The following is a 24540-nucleotide window of genomic DNA, read 5'->3' as shown; positions in this document are numbered from 1 at the left end:
TGTACTGATGCTATTGCTGAGGACGACACTCTGAAGACAACCCACAAAGTTCTCTTTTACTTGAAGACCTGGCATTGATGGACTTGAAGCACCTCCAATTGTCATCTAGTATTGGATTCAAAGTCAATGAGAGGGTGTTACTATCAGGTACCTGTAATGACTTAATAAGGCTACTAAACTGGGTCAATGAAGCACCTCCAACAGTCATCTAGTATTTGATTCAAAGTCAAGGTGACAATGAGAGGGTGTTATTATCAGATACCTGTAATGACTTAATCAGGCTACTAAACTAAATTGGGTCAATCATTAGACAAGAAAAAACTAGTATTACCCCTTTCCGACCAAACCAAAAGCATAAAATGTACAATAACATTTTTTTTCTTAGCTGAATTGTCATATTTTTGGAATAAAACTTGCAAAATGTTATTCCTGTTTATAATTCTTACCACATAAGTCTGCTATATAATGGGCCTGACAAACCATATAAATCGTTTACCATTGTATATTGGATTTTTTTTTATTGGAACTTTTTTTTTTAATCCACCGATCAACCTGATTTGGAGCTTTAATGGCAATACAACTGTTGTTTTTTGGCATTAGGTGCGGTTTTCTGAAGTACTTACTTTTTAGGTGTAATTTAGCTACACATCGCATCATTGATTGAAACTTATTTTAACATTTTTGTTTCAAGTAGATGGTACATTGAGTGTGGAGGGATGGGGTGGCAAACCAGAGTCATGAAATTGACAAATCAAGTAAATCATAAAATGCAGCTTTCTGAAGTACTAGTTGGCTGTATCATATAACTACACATTACATCATTGGATGAACCATTTTACAGCATTTATTTCAGATGACAATATAGAGGGAGAGGGAAATCCCATAATTGGCAACATTTTGACTTACCACTGTGTCTAGATCCAATCTCTTGAAGTAGCCATTGGTCGTCCCACTCACAGTTACACCATCTATTGTTAGACTAATGGTTTTGCCTTTGCGTTTATACTGCACAAAATGCCACTGATTGTCATCTAGAAGACTGCCAGCCTCCAGTAAAGTAGCTCCAGATTTACCATTACTGGTTCCTGAAGTTAACAAGAAGACAAAAATAGTTTATCATAAGACAACAAAAAACAAACCCTGTTCTACGGGCGGACGGACCTTTAAAGTAGGGTCGGTCGGTCAGGCTTTTTTTTTTTTTTTTTTTTTTTTTTTTGCAAATGACCCAAAAAAAATTTTTGTTCCTGATATATTCAAAATTTGGGTCGGCATTCATCTGTACATGAAAATTTTCCCCCAATTCTTGTCAAATTTGGGTCGGTCGGGCCTGTAGAACAGGGCTGTCTTTTTTCGTCGCCTTATATTAATGGGGCATTTTGTGATCCACAGCCTCACCCACCCCACTTTTCTCAAAAAAAGTTGAGATTTTTATACCACTGGAAACCTTTGGCTCTATGTTTATGTACAAACAGTTTCTTGCAAATTAATTCGTTTAGCAAATATATCGCCAAATTTGAATAATGTTCTGGTATACCATAATGTAATTCAGCACAGTGGCCTATGGAGGAGAGTAATACACATAATCATGCACAATTCACGAAATCGGAATCATCTGAAATTTTGGGAATAAGCATTTTTTGTGGATATCTACTGAAAAATGTCATACAAAGAGGATGCTAGGATCACAAAATACTCCAGGTCTCACATTTCAAAATTATCTCAAAGGGAATTGACAGATAGATCATTGCTTGTTTTTGTTTGAATTTCTTATTTTCAGGCCTTGAGATACAAACTTTTAAACTAATTATTTCTTCAAAACATTGGACATAACCAATTCTGGTTCCAAGCCCTCAAAATAATGGATCAGTTGCTGAATGTGCACTTTATCCAAATCTAAACTAATCAGTGCTACCCTGGTTTCAAATTGCACACTGCAGTGTAATTAAAAGTAATCTGATACAAGTGGCTGTCTGAATTCATAAAGACAAGAGATGGGCTATTCCAGTTGAAATCCATACACCCCCTATGGAAGACTTGATCTTCATCTCCCACACAGGGGGTTTAGATTTCAAATGGAGTCACCCATTCAGGTAACCCGATTTGTAATTCACACTCCATGTGTGGAAGATTAAAGACACATCTTCCATAGGGTGTACAGATTTCAATTGTAATAGCCCATTGGAGGAAATGTTCATCTTACCTAAATCTATACTAAGCACCACTTTGCCTTGTTTTAGCTGCAGTGTAATGTAATCAGTCTGAGTACCTACTGATGCAAGGATAATCCCATCAGGAGTTTCCGTCCTCATCTTGAACTGGATTAACTCCTCCTCTGTCTTGATGTAATCATTTGGATTACTCACGTCATATTTGATATACGAGCTGCCGTCAAATGTAGCCGTATTGTCTTCTTCTGTTGGATAATAATGAGTGATAATTGATAGGTATTACCATATAGGATTACAATTAGGTGAAGTGTAGCAGACATGTTTTCTATGAAAAAACTTATTTCACAGGTGTGATATTTCTGTAATCATATACAAATTATGAGGCAATTCAAGCAGTCAACCAGATTTAGTTGATTTTAATCCATTTTATAGCAGTTTGGATAGAATCACATAACTACTTTCATTGGATGCTTAGATATTTTTAAAGAGTAGTGTTATATTTTAATATGAGTGCCTTGTAGTCAATTCAAGTGCAAACAGGTAGGCATACATTAAGACTTAATTTTGCTTTACTTCAAAAACATTTCACATTTCAATTTAATGGTGACTTTGCAGAGGACATGGTGGGGTCATTTATTTGAAATAAATTTGAATAGGTTGTCACTGTCTTTCATGTTATTACCAATCATAATGACCTATGGTTGTAGCTTACTTACCTAAAGTCTTATTATTCTGATGTCCACTAAATGAAAACATACACAATTCACTTAGGCGATAGAAATCACTTAGGCAATAGAAACAAATTAGTTCGATCTTTCGATCGACCATCGATGCTTGGTTGATCCTTTGACCTTACTATTTATGAAATCAGTTAATTTACTATTGACTGTTAATTGTGATAAAATAGTAATATGTGCCTGCAGTGATATTGACAAATATAAATTTAGTGTTAATTCTGATTAATTAGTTGATAGTTAATAACAAGCATCGAAGCAGCATCGACGGCTGATCCAAAGATCTAATACATTTGTTTCTGCGGGTGTCTTACATGATAATCGTTTACTAAAAGTTGAATTGAATTGAATTGAATTTTTTGCTAGCATTCACACATTATTTACACTTTACCTGCCAGACATCCATAGAGTTCCAACCTCATCGAGGGCGCTACATTCCATTGTGTAGGATTGATGCGTACAAAGCGAGCTGTGAACGGACTGGATATATCATTTCTGTGTACCTTGTCGGCATTACTGTTTCCTGGAAACACCTAAAACAAACAAAAACAAATAAATAACACACATCATAAAAAAAATCAAATGTGATTCCACAATGGGGAAGGGACTGAATCACTTACAGTTGCTACCAGATACCTGTCACAGCGTCATCATCCCTATATCTTTGTGTCAAAAATTGCCATGATAGTACGGCGAATCCTCTCGTTTTTCAATAGCTACGCATGGCGATTTTCTTCGAGATAGGCCGAGCGACTCAGGCTAAGCATAGTACGACTATCATATGAGATACCACCAAGTTCTATTCTACACATTATTACGATTGCGCATGCTCTAGTATCCCATATGGTGTTGCTATTACAAGGAAATTCAATTTGTTTTCAGGTAAAACCCAGGTTTTGTTTTTAATACACTAACTTGAAATTAAATACACTAATTAGCGACCATTGTTGTTTGCTCTGGATACATTTTTACTGCATTTTTGGCGTAACGATTTTTAAATCGTGCAAGTTAAAATTGTGATATATTTAATTTTGAGAATTACAATTATATAAAGGAACCCATTTAGCCCATTCACCTAAGATCCAGGTGCTTGTAAAGAATATTCGATCACACGTGTAGTAGTATATATGACAATGCATATGTAAACTTTCTTTATCTATGTCAATAATAGAATATTGATTTCACCAACGGAGTATGGAGTTGTATGAAAAAAATATTTATAATATAGAGTGTTGACACTGTGCCTGTACTTTCAGCAGCCTTCCATAAACCCTAATCACTTACCCTTATCCTAACCTGAACCCTTACCACATAAAGATGTGAATGCTATTCTTAACTATAATGTCTTCAGCTCTTTATTACTAGGAGTAAGAGGTCACTAGTACCATTTCCTAATGTAAATATACAGCTTCTCCTATGCCGCTAGGTATGCCCTAAAGATGCATACACAACAGGGACAGCTGCACATTCTAAAATAGGTATAGAGTAGGACTGTCATGATGTTAGCACTTAAAAGGAGAGCATCCTCAAGTTGGTACATTTCTGATGTAAAAAATAACAAAATGTTGTTTTATTTAATGCATTCTCACCTTGCAACAAATTTCAACTTAATTCTTTTTCACACATACATAGTACAATGACAGTCCACACACACACATTAGGGGCTGTGCAATAATTATGAGCCCTGTGGGGACGGTAAAATGGGAGGGGGGCAAGAAAATTTTTGGCGAGCCAAAAGGAGGGGGCAAGCAATTTTTGGCAAGCTGAGAGGGGGGCAAGTGATTTTGGCACACATTCTTGGGGCGCCTTTTAAATAGAACACTCTAGGAAAACAGTACGGAAACGCTTAAATATGCAAATGTTCCTGCTCGCTGCACTCGCAACATGTATAGACCATTCAAGGTTTGCAAATTGGGATCCCAAAAATTTGGCATGTGCAAGGGGGGGGGGCAAAGAATTTTTGGCGGGCCGAGAGGGGGGCAAGCAATTTTTGGCGAGCCGTTTGGACATTTTCCCCCCCCCCCCCCGGGCTTCATAATTATTGCACAGCCCCTTATGTACTCCGATATTGTGATTTCTAATACCAAAACGTACTTCTATGCATACACCAATGAAATCAATTGCAAATCAGTCACAGTAGAGTGATTTTGACTTGATTCAACTAGTGAATGCATTTAAGTTAGCACTGGTATGAAAAATATATATAGCAATCTTTCAATTATCTTAATTTAGAGACCAAAGTTTTACAAAGGAATTTGCCTTTTGAGTTTTAGAAAACAGAAAATTTGGTCTCTATCTTAATTTGTCCACCAGCCTCATACCTTTTCCTTTCCATTTTCTGAGTATGTAGTCCAGCTATTGCCATTATTACTGTATTGTAGCTTATATTTGAGTGTGTACTCATCTGTCTCATATCTGCCTTGTGTGGCTACACCTGATATTCTTGTTGAGTCTATTAAATCTACTGTCAGATATTGGGCTGAAGATCTGGTTTCTGCTGTCCAGCCTCCATGACCTAAAACAGAAAATAAAATCATTACAGTTACCAATTAATTACGTTATTGTAATATTTTTGGTTATTTGGTATACTTCACAAAAACTACCAGAGCTCAGTGCAACTACAATTGATAATTTTTGCTGATATTGTGTTTCTGGCAAGGTAGAAAGGAATCTGTTGGTTTGTTGCCTATAAGGGCCAGTGTATTATCTCACTTTTTTCATTGTGACAATGGGTTTTGTCCCCTGACTGCAATTTTACCTTCAAAGGATTCATATTGTTTGGGTCCTTTTCCTCCCAATGTTTTGCAGCCATTTTGCTGAACTGTTTTTACAGCAAAATTCACACAAAATGTCAAACTACATAAATATATTGGCCCCTTACACACTGACTTTACCTAATAAAAATTCTTGATTTATTCTGAAAATATTAGAGATTTTTTTCCACCAAAACAACAGACTTGCCATCATCATACCACCTCTATAGCAAGTTGCAACCAATTCTAATCTGTAGCGGGCCATGTATGTGCATCTTACAGGAAATATATAAAAGAATTTTATCCACTTTTTCCACGTTTCAATCAACCCCAATACCTGTTGCACATTTGAATAAATTTAAATTTCTACAAGAAAGATCCACATGTAAATTTTCAGAAAGATCCTAAACACCTTTTGAAGACTTGGCATCATCTTAAGACCCCTCTCTATCTATAACAAATTACCGAGTAGTCCCAAACAGAAATGTTTGGTAGACTCATAACCGGTGCGATCTTACCTTTCCGATGTTGATTAAGATACTTCTTGCATCGATCCCGAGATCTTGGAAAACCAATAGTCATTTTGTCCCACATAAATGAATAAATAACAAAAAACCCGATCCCCGGTGGACTCACCCAAAAGGTGACGTCACACCATATGATAAATCCCTTATCCGACTTGGGATCCCCTACCGGACCAAACTTGTAGGGGTGGCGGGGTCGGGATAATCAACATCGGAAAGGTAAGATCGCACGGTTATGAGTCTACCAAACATTTCTGTTTGGGACTAGACTCAGTACACCGGTCGATCTTACCGTTTCGATGTTGATTAAGATACTTCTTGCATCAACATCTGAAAGATCGATCTAGCAAGTAACCGACGGATGGAGGTACAAGATTGGTCAGCATCTGATCAGGGATCGGGAGCGGGTAACGATGGTTTTCGCGAGGTCAGAAAATATTTTCCCCAACGGTCGCGAAACGATCACAGACATAAACCTCCTTACTTAATAAGTTTGGTGGTTAAGAATAGCGACACTGGTTCTTACCATGCTGAGTATTCTGTATAGTCTGAAAACCTGGTACCCGTACACCACCGTATTATGATCGCCGAACAATGTCCCGGTAAACCTCCGCCCGTCTCTGATTACTAACGAAGCGGAAGTATCGTAGGGAAGGGCGAAGGTGGCTTCCGGGACACCGCCTGTTAGATCTCCTCAAGGGACAACCGAACGGTATACCCAAGATGATGAGATAGCTCGTGTCGAGTGGGTCGTGGGACGCGAAACCTTCGCGATCCCCCGGACCCCACCAACACCTGGACCAGCCATTGCGACAGCGGCTGGACCGAAAGGCTCTGTAAGGGTGATGAATGCGGTCGTGAGTCCTCGCAAGGCTTGTGTTCGGAAGAAATAGTGCTGCAGCGCCTTATCGGACACCCCAGCCTATCTTTGGCTTCAGCGAACCTTGCCCAACCCTGGGGATTGGAGAGGGACGAATGTCGGTATGCACTGCGCGCGCCCGTTCAGTAGTCACGAGAACAGAGCGCCGAAACAGTGTCGCTCCAGTGTTTGTGAACACGGAAGCTAACCTCGAGACCGTGTGCAACTCAGCACCGCCGTCCGAAGCCAACGCCAAACCGGAAAGCCATCTTGAGAGTTACGTATTTAAGTGTCGCTTTTGACGGAAGGTCAAAAGGGTGACCCTTAAAGTAATCTAAGACTGTGTTGGGATCCCTTAGGAGGATCACTTTCCTTTTTGGTAGACACTCGTTGAACATACCGTCGAGGCGTGAGACTAATAAGGTAACCATCGGCTATGATAGTCGACCGTCTCGAAACCTCGGTGAATGGAGAGGACAGCTGACTTATAGCTGGCCCCAGTGGCCCGCTGAAGTCTTGCTTGGAACTTTTCTGTCAGAAACTCCGGAACTAGCAGCACAGAGGCTCTGAGCGGAGAGCTATTTGTCTCATTGCACCAAGCGTAGTATGGAGCCAGACTCTGGCTATACGCACGGAGGGTAGACTTCCGTCTAGCCCGGCGATGAGAAAAACAGCTTCTGATGAAAAGTATCCCTCCGCTGCGTGTTCCCTGGTAAGGGCCATGCAGCTAACTGCAGGTGCTCTAGTGATAGACTGGGTACCTCCGCTCCGGGCATCCGGAGTAGATCTGGTACCTCGGGGAGTGCCAGCGGCCTTGCCGCTAGCAGAATGACAATGCAGTCTTCCCCCCGATCTTGGCCACCACCCTCATGAGTAGTGAGATCGGAGGGACTGCATAAGCTGTCATCCCTCCCCAGTCTATGGACAGAGCGTCCACGGTGAATGCTTGGGGGTCCGCGACCCTTGAGCAGTACACCGGCAGTGGATGATTGCGATGAGATGCGAACAGATCTTTCGAGGGTGGTACATCCCTTGAAGATCGTCTGAGCGACCTGCGGAGCAAGGGACCATTCTGCTGGTCCCGACACCCTTCCTCGTGACAGATTGTGCGTGAGGATGCTGGTGACGCCCGCGATGTGTATCGCTCTCATCGTAATCTGCCTGAACTTGCCCCACCCTATCAGGTGTCGTGCATGCAGGCTCAATCGTGGTGGCCCGGAGTCCCCTTGTCTGTTGGGGTAGGCTACCACGGTTGTGTTATCCGTCAGGACAACGGTATGTGATTCCACGATCACCTCCTCGTAAGCGAGGGAGGTTGATGTGAAACTCTGTCTCTATGGCCCCATAGGCCCGAGACGGAGTCTCCGTGGATGTGGACCCCCAGCCCGTTTTGACGCTATGGTGCGTCACTCACGTGACATACCGGGGTGCAGGAAACCTGACACCCTGGGTCAAATTGGGCTGATGGGTCCACCACCAGAGTTCCTCTCGCGCGATCTCCGACAACGGAACCGCGAGGGGTATTGGGTGACGACTGGGCCTGCAAGCAGGCTAGAAGGTGTAGTTGGGTAAGCCTAACGTAGAAAGCGGCAGTACAGCACGAGGTCTACCATACTGGCCATTAGGCCTACCACCTTCATCCATGCCACAGCGGGTTTTGCCCGAGACTCGGCCAAGAGTCAGGCACACCGCACCATGTTAAATCACCCGCTCGGGTGAGAGCACGCGAACCCCTCCGTGAGGGTGATCTGGGCCCCTACAAATAGTGGTGTCTGCGTCGGGACCACGCTGGACTTTTTGAGCTGATCAAAAATCCAGGGTCCCGCACCCTACGGACTATCAACCCCATGAGACCCGTAGTCTTCAGTGGAGTGCGTCCGTATATGAGCCAAACGTCCAGGTAGCAACTGATGTTGACACCCTGTGCTTCAGGTACGCTGCCACCGCTCTGACCAAGAGTGTTAAACACCCTGGGAGAGATGGACAGGCGGATGGCGGTATCAAAACTGGTAATTTTGATCCTGTACCTAGAAGCGCAGATGCCTCCGATCTTGAGAGGCGATTGGTATATGCAGATAGGCGTCCGAGAGATCTAGCGATGCTGTTCCCATGCCCCTGATGGGGCAGGCTAGCACCGAGGCGAGAGTCCCCATTCTGAACCTCTTGGGCCTGAAGAACGTGTTCAACAGCCTGCGGTTCCGGATGGGGCTCCCGTCGCCGGTCTTCCTTGGAGCCAATGGCTCCAAGATCACACGTAGAACGGGGGGTAGACCGGGACAATCCCCCCTTCGTGAGAAGCTGTGTGATCCCTGTCAGTAGTGCCCGACGCTGGGGGCCGTCTGACGGCACTACTGTGGACCTCTGAAATGTGCAGACGAATGTGGGGAGACTGGGTTGCCAGTCTGTAACCCCCACTCACCACTGACCATACCCAGGCGCTCAAAGAGATGGTTTCCCACCTCTGGGTGAAAGCCATAAGCGGTCGTCCACTGGGAGAGCCCCCTGTGGAAAAACCGCTGAGCCCCCCCAGGAATGCTCTGCCTAGCTTCCCTTGGAAGAGCGCTTGCACTTCTTCGGGGCTTGCCAGCTGTTCCTGTGCTACCCTTGCGCCTCCCAGAAATGGGTGCTGCAGAGGTAGTGGGCTCGGGTACTGTTGGTGGTGCACGGCCTGCTGAAGTCGGAGCTCCTACCCATGGTAAGGGCAGTTTCCGACCTCTTCAGAGTGCTCCCGTTGGTAGCTTCTTTGCACGGTCCTCCACCGTAGCGCAGAAGCATCCAAAGAGAAAAAGGACCCTGCCTTTCCATCGCGTTGAGCGATTGGAGTGGCAGGCCCCTCCCCGGCGCTGAGTGGACACCCTATGGGCTAGGCCCATGGAGCTCTCGTTGAGGCTAGCTGTTAGCACCGCTAATAGGCTCACCTCGCGGAAGAGCTCAGATGTTGTCTGGCGTGATACGCTTGCGACATCTGGGTCCCTCTCGGATCCCCTCAGGTAGGTCCCGTGGTCCTCCCGCGTTACACGCAGAGGAAGCGTGCAAGCACGCGGCGCCATAGCTCTACTGAGCTCGACAGCCCCACGATATCTACCCGTGAGGTTTGCGGGAATGAGAGTGCAGGCGTCCCCTGTGAGGAAGCAGCAGCTGAGCATCCTGCTGAAAGGAGCCCCTGGTCCTCCTCCATGGACTCCCCCTTAGGGGGTGTCCGGAGGAAGATCAGTGCTGTTGCTCCCCTCGCGGGGCAGCGGGGAAGGAGATTGTAGTGATGTCACTACCGGACTCAGCTTCCGACTCCTTTCCCTCGCCCACAGTATCCGTATCATGCTCCGATGATGACGGTAACTGAGGACGGGCATCTGAAAGCGGGTAAGAAGGCATAACCACTGTGTGGCTCGCCGACTACCTGCCAGCAGAAGAGGGAGTACTCCGCAAGACCCTGAGGTATCCGCCATGGCACCACTGGGTCCGCATGCTCTCGCAGCCGTCGTCCTAGCGCTAGCAGCATGCGGGCCTACCCTGATCAAGATCTGGGTTAGCCCCATGCCGGCTGGCCTGGTCAACAGCTGATGTTGGTACTGCGTGGCCATCGCTGGCGACACTTGCCACGGTGCTAGGCCGTGGAAGAAACACCCTGCGGCGGGTACCACGGGGCATACCCAGCCGGCAGCTGACCCTGAAAGGATCCGCCACCAGGGTAACCCCCTGGTACTGCAGTACCAGCACCGCCTCCCCCCCTTGTTGCCACAGAGACTGTGGCGACTAAGGCGGGTGCTGCGGTACCGGTGCGGTATCAGCGTGGGTACCCGTGAGGGTTCCCAACTGTGGACCGCTGTACCCTCGCCACACTGCGTTCCCTGCTTGGGGGATCAAGCTGTGTGCTGGCGTGGTACCGGCGCGGTACTAGCATGGGTACCCGTGAGGGTTCCCGGTTGTGTACCGCTGTATGCGTGGTTCCAGCGTAGGTGCCCGTGAGGGCTCCCGGCTGTGTACCACTGTACCCATGCCTCACTGCGTTCCCCGCAAGGGGATCAAGCCGTGTGTATGGGTACCCCGCTATACCGGCTGTCCCTTGGCTAGAGGGAGCTTGCCTAGTACCACGGGTAGCTGAGCGTGTATACCCCCGATCAATCACCACGCCACCTGAATAGGCAGCGTCAATCAATGGAGCTATGCCCTGTTGATTTGACAGTGATCGATCAAGAGAGGGTAATTGACCCATTGACGGTAATGGATCACCCACGCTCCGCTGGCTCTCGAGGACATAAGTGGGTTGTTGATCAGCTAGGCTGTTCAAGCTACTTACTGTACCCTCTAGAGCTTCGCCCAAGGTCGCTGTGTGTGGCGGACCACTCACGGCAGCTATGGGCGGGTGCATAGCGGCTACCACTGTCAAGTCAAGCCGTAGCTCGTCTTTGTAGCTGCCACCGAATGCACCTGGGTCGCTGTCCCGTGAGAGACTGCGAGCCCAACCCCTGAATAATCGCCAGCCAGTCCCTGTGGACAGCCAGCAGCTATTCTAGGGCCCAGGGTATCACTCGGCGGTCCCGCCATGGAACGCTGCCGTGTGACAACCCCAGTTGGTTCTGCTAAGACTACACCCACAGCGTTAGCCGCGGTATCGTCTCTGCTGAACCCATGCATGCTAGGGTTCAACCCAGGCAAGCCCGGGTACCCTTGCATGCTGCCCGTCGCTGGCTACTACTGTGGCTGTTTGAGCCCGTAGATATGCCTGCAACAGACGGGTGTCCTCCTGCTAAAAACCCGTGAGGATTTTCGCTAGAGGACTGGTATCCTCCTGCTACAAAACCCGCTAGGGTTTTCGCTGGTGGTTACCGCTCTGCTGCCTGCTACTTTGCTCCGACGTATAGTCAGTGCTTTCGCTGGCTGCTGAGCCTTTGGACGCGCTTAGCAGTCCCGAAGGAACCGCCTGCTTGTCCGGGGACCGAGCCCCTTAAGCAGACCTGCCATGACCCATAGGGGCTGTCACAGCAGAATCTACCGTATCGACTGGTATCCTCCTGCTGCAAAACCCGCTAGGGTTTTCGCTGGTGGTTACCGCTCTGCTGCCTGCTACTTTGCTCCGGACGTATAGTCAGTGCTTTCGCTGGCTGCTGAGCCTTTGGACGCGCTTAGCAGTCCCGAAGGAACCGCCTGCTTGTCCGGGGACCGGAGCCCCCTTAAGCAGACCTGCCATGACCCATAGGGGCTGTCACAGCAGAATCCACCGTGTCGACCTTACCAGTGCCCTTGGTAGATTTCTTCTTCGTCTTATGGCGATGACGGAGCCTATCCCAATCGTCAAGCTGGAACTCGGAGAGTCCTAAGCAAAAGAAAGACATCTAGAAGATCGTGAGCACTCCCTGTGGGTGAAACAGAGCGGGTGTGGGGCCCGCTCCGTCACCAGGGAAGGGCAAGCGCGAACGGGCCGAGGCGAAGCGAGGAGAAAAGGGAGGGGGCACTACCCCCCCAACACGCGACTCAAGCCCAGTAAGCAAACCTGAGCACGGAGGCTGGTCGCTAACGTTAGTGGTAAAGTAAGGACTGGCTAACTTTATTACTAAAATGTCAGACGGGTCCCTACCAATCCCCACCGTATGAATATCTGATTAACTCGTCTTTATTGGACGGTAATGAAGACATAACGATAGAGTAATCACCCTAACATAGCAACAATAACCTACCGTACATGAAATACAATGTGTATGTACAAACATCTATTGTAACTTACAGGCTGCAATGGTTGTTTTACGTGGGAAACAAAATGAATGGCGCCAACGAAGCGGCCATTTTGAATTGCTCGTGTGTCCCGTGATACAAACGGAGGCACGATATGTAGCTAAGTTTTGGATCGTTTTTTGTCACTTTTTCGCCAGAAAATGCCGTCAAAACTATCCTCAGCCGAACAATACCGGTTTGGTTTTACCTAAGGTGTGAAACTACAACCGTATATCTCGCCTTGGTCGAGAAAATGATACACAGTGCTATGAACAATCGATAGGCACGTCTGTGTCAGTCGGAGACCAAGGAGGATAAGGACGATCATATGGTGTGACGTCACCTTTTGGGTGAGTCCACCGGGGATCGGGGTTTTGTTATTTATTCATTTATGTGGGACAAAATGACTATTGGTTTTTCCGCATCTCGGGATCGATGCAAGAAGTATCTTAATCAACATCGGAAACGGTAAGATCGACCGGTGTACTGAGTCTTACAAAACTTTTCGTGATAAAAACTCGAACGGTGGTGATGCAACTGCAAATTTCACTTTTGCAAACCTAATTATTCACCGAGTTACGCTGCATATTCACCTCAATTTTTTCAATCTTAGAGATTAAAGTCTAAAAATGAGCAAAAATACCTTTAAAAATATCCAGGGACCTCAAAATAGTGAGCATCAGTTACTATGTCCGCCTAACAACTACATCGCGTCAAACAAACAAAACATCTTGCGTCTTCGCGTATGGACACGCCGCTTCAAACAAAAAAGCGTATCATTTAGTTCGCGTTTTCTCGCGACATCTCGTATCAACACGCGTATCAACACGCTGCCTCTAAACAATCCGCGAAACTTTGCGAAAATGGCAAAAATACTAATTTCAAGCATAGGACCTACTTATAAAAATTGTACATTTTATGTTTCACATTCACAAATCTTTTAGCAGTCGACTTGGAAGAAGTACTAAAACCAGGGACAGATAAGAGGCAGAGCAGATAAGAGGGAGAAGAGGGATGTGAGCTAAAGGGGGAACAGTGGAAAGAATGTGAGGATAGGGGACAACACGGGGGGAGCAACAAAGAAGTTGATAAAAATTAATTAAATGAAACAACTGATTAATCGGCAATAAATTAGGGAATTGGTAAAATTGTTCACAATAAAAACTCGGAGGGTGGTGATTGGTGATGCATTTGTAAAATTGCATTTATAAAAATTGTACATCTTATTTTCACATTCACAAATATTTTTAGCAGTTGACTAGGAAGAAGTACTAAAATGATACTAGGGACAGATAAGAGGCAAAGCGGGTAAGAGGGAGAAGAGGGATGTGAGCGAAAGGGATGAATAGTGAAAAGAACGGGAGGATAGGAGACAACACGGGGGGCAAAGAAGAAGTTGATTAAAATGAATTAAATGAAATGACTGATCAATCGGCATGATCGGTATATAAATTGGGGAGTTGGTTAAATTGTTCGCAATAAAACCTCGGGAGGGTGGCGATGCAGTTGTAAAATTGCATTTATTTACGAACCGTGAAAGACGGGTGACCGCTAGTATAACAAGTTGCGATCAATTCTATATCTTGCATTGAACATTTTATTTTTATCTTCCATTCCCATCCATGTGAGACAATAGACTATAAATAAAGATCAGCCTTTGCTGTTTGACGACTTGCACTAACCAAGCACATGTCTGGTGTCATGGCAGCGGTCATTACCTTAGCTGCCAATCATGGCCCCAAGTGTGTCACCCGCCACACAATTACGAATCCGTAATAATTTCAAATCCCCTGCGGCAGTTGGAACTCCACCTGGCTATTGATGGAGTAAAACTTACACATGTAATACACAAACACCCTCAAGACAAATAACATATTGACTACTACTAGGAGACTCGCTCGCATATTAAAAAATCCAATGGCATATTAGAAGGACAAAAATAGTACAGAATTCGTTTAATACATACAAGGATTCATCTAGAGTTGATATTAAAAATGAAAAGGTCAAATGGATGTTTAGTGTGACTGGATCAAAGGAGCTAATAATGATGCTTTTGAGGCTGATGTGAAATCAATACAACAAGAAAGATGACACATATCATATCCGTAACTTTACAAATTTTATTACGGAAATGATGTCAGGAGTAAACAGTTTGATTATGGCACCTACAAGAAGTACATTATGCACTCCTGATAAATAAATTGTCTAATTCTGGAATCCCTTTTCCAACAACATGAATGCACATAACAAGTAATGGTAAGATCCACATGCCCGGGTACACACAGATCAGTGGAAAAAACCTCTATCAGATACATTTTGTACGCATACAACATATATCACAAAATCATCTCCCACAATTATAGCTCATCTACTTACTGTGGACTAAGCAACATGCATTTTTATCTCAATACATAAACCTGTTTCACAGGGTACAACTACATATGCTTAACACTTACTGTTCCCAAGATATATGACAATTTTCATGTAACTGCTAAGAATACAGACACTTTTCTGCTGTAGCTCAAAATAGATTTCCCAAACAACCTGACAAACTATAATCCCAAGGTAGTGTAAATTGATAAACCAACCAATTTTCTAAATGAAACGATCGACCAATAAGCATTTTAATTATTTCAATTTCAACATTGCTTTTTATTAAGTCACTGCTAATTTAAAATCAATTTCACTTCATCCAAGCTAGATTCCTTAATGGCACTACCAAACACCTACCGGTAAGTATTCAATGGAATTGTAACTGCTGAATGAACACCGCTGGTCTGACTTGAAAGCCATGGTTTAGGGTTATAGGGTAAGGATTAGGGTAGTCTTGAAATTAATCATCAGCTGTTTGTCTAATTCAGCGGTTGCTCCTTAAGGTTGGTCTTAACCCTGGAATAATGGAAACCTAAGTTGGGCTTTATAACTGTTAAATTGTTGGTCTAAAGTGTATATAAAAGTATACATATTTAGTATGCCAAAGACTTGGCAAATCTATCTGTGAGGTCAAATTTGGGCAAAAATGCTCAGTTTGGAAGAAAATTAAATTACCCAAGTTTTTTCAAGCAACACAACTTCTGATATCAAATAATTTTGATTTTTTGAAATTTGCAATGTAATACACATTTTTATGGCAAATGATTAAAAATTGATATTTTTGATATTTAACAGTTCTCGAAGTAAACTTTATAAATCTGATGATTTATACTAAAAAGTGTATGTAGGTGGGATGAAAAGCCGACGATCAATTGAAAAATTTGACCTTTATGAATATTGAAGATATCGATTTTTTTCCCAAAACACCAAAAAAATTAGGTCTTTTGGGGGAAAATAATCCATATCTTCAATATGAAAGGTCAAAATTTTCAATTGATTGTCGGCTTTTCCTCCCAGCTACATACACTTTAAGAATATATCATTAGATTTATAAAATTTACTTCGAGGACTGTAATATATCACAAATTTGAAAAATTTGAAATTTTAATAATTTGTCATAAAATTTGTATTATATCGTGAATTTCAAAAAAATGAAAATTCTTTGATATCAGAAAGACATTCTTTGTATTCAGAATGCAATTCGATATGTCTGATGTGCTCTCATGTCCCACAAAAAATACTGTCAAAACGCTCATTCCAGATCCCTTAATATCATTGAAATGATTGATCTTCTTCTTTAACTATTTTCGTAATTTACCAATGTAATAAAATAGTATGAATTCCCATCAAACATTAAAAAAATAAAAGTTTGCCTTTAAATTTGCCCGATACCTTCCACTTGCTCCAATTAACAATCTTTCATGCATGCATAAATCAATTTGTGTTTCTTCAATGCTGATAACTAGATTGAGCTATAGACACATTCAATTTGATGTGTACAAGATATTCCACATAATTAGTCATTGAAGTATGTTTGCTAAATAACATCAACTATGATCTTAATTTTTCATTTTATCCTGTCCTGTTGAAGATATTGTGGCTATCAATCAAAAAAAAATGTGTCATTTCAAATTGCTTTATACCACTCAGTTTGAACAAGATGGAAAATGAACTTTGATATTTTGGTCACGATGTATACTCAGCTAGTTTATATGTGAAAAAAGCTAATGTAGGCACGGGCAGTAGCAGAAGAAATACCTTTTATGAGGCCACTTGCTCCATGTTTAGCATATTAAATTAATTACCAAAATAGCTAAAAAATTTGATCTAAGAATTAAGCAAATTTACTTCTTCAGAAGCTGATTACAATTTAAAATTCAAAATCAAAATAATCAGCCACACCAAAGGAGTACTATAATACTACTAAAAATAATGAGACAGGCAGACAAACAGACAGGAGGGAAAAGGGGGAGAATACAGGGGAGACAGAGAGAATGGGCAGATGGAGATGTGAGATAAGAAGAGGGAGGGAGGATGTAAGAGAGGAGGGAGAGAGAGGGAGGAGGAAAGAGATGAGAGAGAGAGAGTGGGAAGGGAGAGTGAGGAGAGAGAGTGGGAAAGAGAAATGAAAGGGAGAGGGAGGGGGAAAAGGGGGGAAGAAAGAGAGATGGAGGTCTTCATCAGACCCACCTTGCCTTACCTACATACCTTGGTCTTCTTTGCATCTCAATGACTCTTCTCACAATAAAGAAAAGAATTTCCAGGTTATAAATTTCAATGTGAATAGGAATTGATTTCCACAAATATTCTCATTTAACAAGATTTGTCTGACTCATGAATCAAAGTTTACCTACCATCTCTTCGATGTAATCGGGCATATCTTGGACCCTGAAGAACGCTGACTTTGGTGGAGCTTGAGAGCTGTGAGTTCAGAATAGCACCAGATTCCAGGCCCAAAGCCAATTGGCAATTGGCATCTATAACAAAAACATAACAGAGATAAAAGAAGCTTAATTAAAGAACAGATCAACATTATTGCATCTTCACAGCAAGCATTGTTATAAATGCTCAGATTAGATTGTATGCCGTATGTCCAGCATGTGTGTGTGTACGGTGGATATATATGATTAAGGGCTGACCATTATAATTAGTAGTTTTAATGTGCCATATGGCTGTGTTGTGCATCACACACACACACACTGCTCTTGGGTTGCGTATGTTGGCAACATGTTGACAATTTCTAAATAATAATAATTAAGAAAATACAGGTCTGAATTTTGACCGATTCAAAGAGGGTAATGTAGATTTTATTTGTAGTGGCTGAGGCTCCATTCAAGGGGTCAGAGGCATATTTGCATTCCTTTTCGAGGGTACTTTTGAAAGTACTAGCGCAATATAATAGTTACACAATCTACATTATCCTACTACTTCTGACCGTAAATACTAAACCGCAGAGTCTGGAAGTACCTTGAGTTAACACAACACATCAATTTAGCATAGTGTGCATCTTGGGACCAATACTTCATAGTCAAATGTGCTTCCATCCATTCAGTGTGCCGCTAACCACATCTTGTCTTACTACTCCATTATGTGTCAATATACAATAACTTCCTCTTTTGTATCACTCAGACTCTTTTGCTTCCTTCCTTGGATGATAATACTGAATGTGTAGGGAATAAATATATCAAGCCACTTGAAAGCACAGGTAAACTGTGTATACGTCCAGGTTTTGCATTCTCTACACACACCCAATTTATTTATTTATTTATTTATTTATTTCTTATTTAACCTGGGGTGACCAATCAGTGCACTGGCACTGTTCTCCCTTGGTTCCCAGGTGAATTTATAGATTCAAGTTTAACTTTGCCAATGTTTCTAATTTGTAATGCATTTTTCACAGTTTCATTATAAAGAGAAAGCATCATCAGCTATTTTAGTAAAGTCCTGGCACAAAAATCTGTCCATAATTTCTCTTTCCGCCAGGGAAGTAATAATGGCTAATAATTTCCTGAACTACTTAGATGATAATAATTGTCATCTATCAGCATTGGGTATTAATTTGCTGATTTAATTTTGAATATCATTTTAGTAACAAGTAAAAGCAAAAGACAATTTTACTACACCAGTGTGTTGATATGCGTTCACTATAAAAACCAATGCCAATGGGTAAATGCAGTGATGGAGGGGGTGAAATCTTGACCCTCTCTATACAGTACTATTACCTTTTGGTTCTTAAGGGCTGGGGTATGAACGTTTGGACAGTATTTATTTTGGGACATTAGAGCACATCAGACATATCAAATTGCATTCTGAATACGAAGAATGTCATTCTGATATCAAATAATTTTGATTTTTTGAAATTCGCAATTTAATACACATTTTATGGCAAATCATTACAAATTGATATTTTTGATATTTAACTGTACTTGAAGTAAACTTTATACATCTGATGATTTATACTTATGGTGTATGTAGGTGGGATGAAAAGCCGACGATCAATTGAAAATTTTGACCTTTCGTATTGAAGATATGGATTTTTTTCCCCAAAACACCAAAAAAATTAGGTCTTTTGGGAAAAAATCCATATCTTCAATATGAAAGGTCAAAATTTTCAATTGACCGTCGGCTTTTCCCTCCTGCTACATACACTTTAAGAATATATCATTAGATTTATATAATTTACTTGAGGACTGTTATATATCAAAAATTGAAAAATATCAAATTTTTATAATTTGTCATAAAATTTGTATTATATTGTGATTTTCAAAAATGAAAATTATTTGATATCAGAAAGACATGCTTCAGTATTCAGAATGCAATTCGATAGGTCTGAGGTGCTCTCATGTCCCATAAAAAATACTGTCGAAAAGCAATAAACGCTCATTTTAGATCCCTTAAGGGATGGGCTCAAGTTTCCACCACACCCTACTACAAACCTGGTTTTTGCTAGACTAATAAACTGCTATCATCATGATAAAGCTATGGATATTATTACAATTAGCATCATGTGCTAACCCTACTATAGGGCCTTTTAATCACACTATACCCAAGAATCGCTATCAAGCCAGTGACCGCTCCACCCAGGGGAAGCGGTCACTGGGTTTAGTAGTTCTCTAGATATAGCACTTTTTTAAGGATTGCCATGATCAAAAGGCCCTATCGTGTGCTTGAAAAGGTATTGCATAGTATCTACATTTAATATGCATAATTTCTAAATAGCTTCAATACTGAAGAGCTCTTGAAGTTGTAGGTTAGTTCTTTCCAGGATCTGTGGTATGACCAACATACCAACAGAGCTTATGATAAATATCAATCAAGACTTGCAAAGTTTATAACAAATTTCAGAAAATAAAAGGGAAAGCCTTGGGCAAGGGGGTAACAAATATTAGTCCCAAACAAAAATGTTTGGTAGACTCATAACCGGTGCGATCTTACCTTTCCGATGTTGATTAAGATACTTCTTGCATCGATCCCGAGATGCGGAAAAAACCAATAGTCATTTTGTCCCACATAAATGAATAAATAACAAAACCCCCGATCCCCGAGTGGACTCACCCATCCGGTGACGCGTCACACGATAATCATCCCTTATCCGACTTGGGCAGCCCCTACTCGCCAAACTTGTAGGGGCGGTCGGGGTCGGGATAATCAACATCGGAAAGGTAAGATCGCACGGTTATGAGTCTACCAAACATTTTTGTTTGGGACTAGACTCAGTACACCGGTCGATCTTACCGCTTCGATGTTGATTAAGATACTTCTTGCATCAACATCTGAAAGATCGATCTAGCAAGTAACCGACGGATGGAGGTACAAGATTGGCCAGCATCTGATAAGGATCGGGAGTGGGTAGCATGGTAATCGCGAGGTCAAACTATTTCCCCCCCCCTCACGGCCGGGAAACAGAAAGACTACGTGAACAGACAAAAACCCCTGAACTGAAAGTGCAGTGGTTAAGAATAGAAACACTGGTTCTTACCATGTTGGAATTCTGACTGTCTGGAAAAACACCTGATACCCAACCACTATGTTATCTCCCAAGAACTGCCCTGGTGAACTTATCGCCTGGTCGTTTGGTTTACGTTTTTGTAGTAAACCGTGGAAAAGGACGACGGGTTCTTCCAGGACACAGCCTGACAAATCTCCTCAATGGGGCCCCCCCTACGGTAGGCCCACGATGATGAGATAGATCTGGTTGAGTGGGCCTTGGGGCGAAGCGTCTTTTGCCGCCTCGAGTCCACTAACACCTGGACCAGCCACCGTGCCAGAGTCTGCTTAGCGGCTGGACCGTGCGGTTCGGCGTGAGTGATAAATAAGCGGTCATGAGCCCCTCTTAAGGTTTGTGTTCGGCCAAGGTAGTGCTGTAGCGCCCTCACCGGGCACCACAACCTGTCTTCGGCTATTGACGAACCCTGCCCAATACTGGGTAGGAAGAGGGGCGAGTGTCGGAATGTACTTCACTCATTTTTTGCAAGGAAATCCGGCGAAGAAACAGCGTCGCTCCGTTGTTAGTAAACACGGAGGCTGACTTCGAGACTGCGTGCAACTCCGAAAGCAGCGCCGTCCAAGCCAACGCCAGAAGAAAGGCCGCCTTAAGAGTGGCGTATTTAAGGGTCGCTTTTGACAGGGGCTCAAAAGGGGACCCTTAATATACTCCAAGACTGTGTTGAGGTCCCATGGAGGGACCACCTTCCTTTCGGGCGGGCGCCGTTGAACATACCGTCGAGAAGAAGACTTAGGGACCCATCTGAATTGATAGTCGACCCGTCTTCAAATCCCGATGAATCGAGAGAATGGCTGACTTGTAGTTGGCTATCGTTGCCTGCTGAAGTCCTGACCTGAACTTTTCTGTCAGAAAATCTGCCACTAGAGGCACAGGGGCTCTAGTGGGAGATGTATTTCTCTCATCGCACCATGCGTAGTAGGGAGCCAAACGCTGACTATACGTACGGAGGGTAGACTCGCGTCTACCCCGGCGATGAGAGAAGCAGCTTCTGATGAAAAGCCTCCCTCCGCCGCAGACGTTCCTGATAAGGGCCATGCAGCTAACTGCAGGTGCTCTAGTGGTAGGCTTGGTACCTCTCCTCCGGCATCCGGAGTAGATTTGGTAACTCGGGGAGTACTCGCGGCTGTGCCGCTAGTAGATCCACCATCGGTCGAAACCACAGGTGTTTCGCCAGAACGGTGCTATCAGAATGACGTTGCAATCCTCCTCCCGATCTTGGTCACTACCCTTGCGAGCAGTGAGATCGGGGAAAGCGTAAGCAGTCATTCCTCCCCAGTCTCACGGACAGAGCGCCCACGGCGAATGCCTGTGGGTCTGCGACCCTCGAGCAGTACACGGCAGCTGATGATTTCGATGAGATGCGAACAAATCTATCGAGGGGTGGTATATCACCTCGAAGATCGCCTGGGCGACCTGCGGAGCAAGGGACCATTCTGTAGGTCCCGACACCTTTCCTCGTGACAGATCGTCCGCGAGGATGTTGGTGACTCCGCTATGTGCATCGCTCTCAACGTAATCTGCCTGGCCTTGCACCACCCTATCAGGCGTGAAAAGTGCGTGCAGGCACAACCGTGGTGACCTGGTGCCCCCTTGTCTGTTGAGGTAGGCCACCACGGTTGTGTTGTCTGTTTGGACAACGATATGAGATCCCACGATCACCTTCTCGAAATGCTGGAGAGTTCTCTCCACTGCCCAAAGTTCGAGAAGGTTGATATGGAACTCTGTCTCCGTGGCCGACCATAGGCCCGAGACCGAGTCCCCGTGGATGTGGCCCCCCCAGCCCAGCTTTGACGCGTCGGTCGTCACTACGTGACGCACCGCCGGTGCAGGAAACCTGACACCTTGAGTCAAATTGGGCTGATGGGTCCACCACCAGAGTTCCTCTCTCGCGATCTCCGACATCGGAACCGCGAGGGATATTGGGTGACGACTGGGCCTGTAAAAGGCTAGAAGGTGTAGTTGTATAGGCCTCATGTGAAAGCGGCAGTGCGGTGCGAGGTCTACCATACTGGCCATAAGGCCCAAAACCTTCATCCATGCCACAGCGGGTGCCCCCTCTGACTCGGCCAAGAGTCGGGCACACCTCGCCATGTTCGTCACCCTCTCGGGTGAGGGCGCCGCGATCCCCTCCTTGAGGTTGATCTGGGCCCCTAAGAATAGTGGTGTCTGCGTCGGGACCAAATTGGATTTCTTGATGTTGATCAGAAATCCCAGGTCCTGCACCGTACGGACTACTAACTCCACGAGACACTGTGTCTCCAGCGGGTGCGTCCGTAAATGAACCAATCGTCCAGGTAGCAACACATGTTGACTCCCCTGCGCTTCAGGTACGCTGCCACCGCCCTGACCAGGAGTGTGAACACTCTGGGGGAGGTGGACAAGCCGAATGGCAGGCATCGAAACTGGTAAGTTTGACCCTGTACCTTGAAGCGTAGAAACCTCTGATCTTGAGGTGCGATCTGAACATGCAGATATGCGTCCGAGAGATCTAGCGATGCCGCCCACATACCCTTGCTGGGGCCGGCTAGCACCGCAGCGAGGGTCTCCATTCTGAACCTCTTGGGCCTGATGAACTCGTTCAACGGCTTGAGGTTCAGAATGGGACCTCAGTCGCCGGTCTTCTTTGGAGCCAGAAAAATGTGCTCCAAAACCCCTTGGTGAAAGGGGGTAGACCGGGACAATCGCTTGCTTCGTGAGAAGCTGAGTGACCTCTGACAGTAGTGCCCGACGCTGGGGGCGTCTGGCGGCACTACCGTGGACCTCTGAATCGTGCAGGCGCACGAGGGGTGGCTGGTAAATTCCAGCCTGTAACCCCCACTGACCACTGACAATACCCAGGCGCCCGGTGAGATGGCATGCCATCTCTGGGCGTAATGCACAGCGGCCGCCCACAGGGGAATCCCTGTGGGAAGTCCAAGGCCTGCCGGCATGGACTGTCGACCGCCGTGCCCTCAGGACCGATCTGGTTTGCCACCCTTAGAAGAACGGTTCTTCTTAGGGGCTTGCCATACGATCCAGCACTACTCTTGCGCTTCCCAGTCTTTTTGGGAGGTGCTGGAGTAGCCTCGGCTCGGGTGTAGTCTGTGGTGCGGCGTCCTGCTGAAGCGGAGCTGGCGCTGAAGAACGCTTAGAAGACTTTTTCTTCTTGTGCTTCTTCTTAGCCTTACTGCCCTTCCCTTGGTCAGGGCAGCCTCTGACTTCTTCAGAGTGCTCTCATTGGTGGCCTTCTTTGCCCGGTCCTCTACCGTAGCGCAAAAGGCCTGTCCAAAGAGTAGCCCCTGTCCCTCCGAGTCTGACTTCTTCATTGCTTCAGCAAAGTCAGAGCCATAAGTTGACTGGAGGGACAGACAGGCATTCTCCCGGCGGCGAGATGACATCCTATGGGCTAGGCCCATAGAACTCTCGTTGAGGTTAGCTGTTAGCACCGCTAACAGATTAACCTCGTGGAAGAGTTCGACGTTGCCCGTGGTTGTTCGCTACCTTCCTACCGAGGTGCTCGGCAAGCGTGGTAGCGACGCTAGAGACTCTGATAAGCGAGCGTGCTCGCTTATCGATGAGCTTTAGCTCCTCCTCCCACTGGGGGAGAACGACCCGTCGCGCCTTAGCCGCCAGCGGCAGGCGCTGGCAACGTCTGGATCCATGTCAGGGACCCTGAGGTAGGTTTCAGTAGTCCTCCTGCGAAACACGCAGTGGAAGCGTGCAAGCACGCGGCGTCGAAGCTCCAGCGAGCCTGAGGTCCGCCGGGAATGCAAGCGCGGGCGACCCTTGTGAGGACGCGCTAGCTGGGCATCCTACTGAAAAGATGCCCTGGTCCTCCTGAATGGACTCCTCCTGAGAGAAAGCCAGGCCCAAACCTTGGGCCACACGGCTCATCACCTCAGCGGTGTCCGCAGGCAGACCATTGCTAGCAAGTT

At 44.9% G+C, this 24540-nt stretch overlaps 1 protein-coding gene across 1 annotated transcript; it reads right to left on the bottom strand.

The window, feature by feature from the left end:
* Positions 1-10: 10 nt before the first annotated feature.
* Positions 11-23175, bottom strand: LOC140163892 (contactin-associated protein-like 2). Its single transcript, XM_072187206.1, has 7 exons — positions 23136-23175; positions 17475-17597; positions 5224-5417; positions 3294-3435; positions 2201-2413; positions 907-1085; positions 11-208 (listed from the first exon to the last, which is right to left on the bottom strand). Exons 1-7 carry the CDS (start codon positions 23173-23175, stop codon positions 11-13), a joined length of 1089 nt encoding a protein of 362 aa, XP_072043307.1.
* Between the last annotated feature and the right edge of the window lie 1365 nt (positions 23176-24540).

This window comes from Amphiura filiformis, chromosome 1, assembly GCF_039555335.1.
Source record: "Amphiura filiformis chromosome 1, Afil_fr2py, whole genome shotgun sequence".
Classification (NCBI taxonomy): Eukaryota; Metazoa; Echinodermata; class Ophiuroidea; order Amphilepidida; family Amphiuridae; genus Amphiura; species Amphiura filiformis.
This window is presented reverse-complemented; position numbering and strand designations above follow the sequence as displayed.

What these genes read in the sequence shown, in the direction of transcription:
- LOC140163892 (XM_072187206.1), bottom strand. Translation starts at nt 23,175, where the DNA reads ATGGAGACCCTCGCTGCGGTGCTAGCCGGCCCCAGCAAGG. An exon ending in GCTAGCCGGCCCCAGCAAGG is followed by an intron (nt 17,598 to 23,135) that starts GTATGTGGGCGG and finishes TTTTTGTTATAG; the next exon opens with ATGCCAATTGCCAATTGGCT. An exon ending in CAGAAAATGGAAAGGAAAAG is followed by an intron (nt 3,436 to 5,223) that starts GTATGAGGCTGG and finishes TGTTTGTTTTAG; the next exon opens with GTGTTTCCAGGAAACAGTAA.